This window comes from Mesitornis unicolor, unplaced genomic scaffold (assembly GCF_000695765.1).
Source record: "Mesitornis unicolor isolate BGI_N332 unplaced genomic scaffold, ASM69576v1 scaffold18549, whole genome shotgun sequence".
NCBI classification, from domain to species: domain Eukaryota; kingdom Metazoa; phylum Chordata; class Aves; order Mesitornithiformes; family Mesitornithidae; genus Mesitornis; species Mesitornis unicolor.
In genome coordinates, this window is record NW_010205457.1 from 7704 (window position 1) to 8682 (window position 979).

The following is a 979-nucleotide window of genomic DNA, read 5'->3' on the forward strand; positions in this document are numbered from 1 at the left end:
GCACCTTGATCAGAGAGGCCTCAGTAGATGCCAGTGCTGCAATATCTCCAGTGTAAGCTGCTCAAGGAAATATTTTGCAAGTGGCTTTGCTTTTTGTTCTGTGCCATATGCATCGAGCGTGAAGTAGATGGTGTGCATCTTCTGCAGCCAGACTCCTTTTTGTCTCCTGCAGCCCACTGATCCAGAAATGGCTTTTGTGTTTTGCTTCCCAAAATCTTTTCAACTTCTGAAATTCCTTCATCTCCTCCTGCTACATCAGCCACCAAAGCATTTTCGGTCCCTGTTGGTTTCTCAGCTGCTGGCAGCTGCTTTGCTCTCGTCTCTTCTCCTTTCACTGTCCCTCTGCTTCTCTCCTTGCAGTCCCACACCTACGTCAACACGGCCAATGGTGATCAGGAGCTGAGGGGCCGACATTGTATGCACTCCTTGCCTGAAGTCCGCCCTCCTTTCCCCCATAGGAACCACAGCTGCTCCCTCGAAGAGCGCAATCCCCAGGTCTTTCTGCAGCCGGGGGAGGTTAAGTTCGTGTTAGGTCCCACGTCCAACTACAGACGCGTCTGTCGGCACCACCGGGACTGCGGGACCCGCTTCTGCCCCCCCAACAACAACAACAACGAGTGCGAGGAGCAGTGCCCTTCACCCCAGTGTGTCTACGAGAACGTCAACGGTTTGCTGCCCCCCAGCACCTCCTCTCTCTGCCGAGGCGGGCGCTTGAAACTCCCCCGGGAGGACACGGGCTTACCCGGCTGCTCCCACCGCAGAACGGCGTTGCTGCACTACGAGAACTTGCCCTCGCTGCCCCCGGTGTGGGAGTGCCAGCCGCTCCGGCGGGGCGAGGAGGACGCGGGCACCGGGGATGTGCTGACGCCTTCCCCCAACGGCTACTCCGAGGCTGGCGAAGAGGATCCCCTGCAGAACTACATGAACACGGAGAGCACCGCGCTGTACGGGGGCGGCGGGCAGCGGCGCCACAGCTTCC

The 979-nt window shown here is 58.6% G+C and overlaps 1 protein-coding gene across 1 annotated transcript in view; it reads left to right on the forward strand.

Annotated features, from left to right (window-relative positions):
• Window positions 1-979, forward strand: part of FRS3 (fibroblast growth factor receptor substrate 3) — a 6240-nt gene that overhangs the window by 4957 nt on the left and 304 nt on the right. Inside the window, 2 exon segments of the mRNA XM_010191431.1 lie at window positions 361-970; window positions 973-979. The exon segment at window positions 973-979 is cut by the window's right edge and continues 304 nt beyond it. Coding sequence (XP_010189733.1) covers window positions 361-970; window positions 973-979 — 617 coding nt within the window.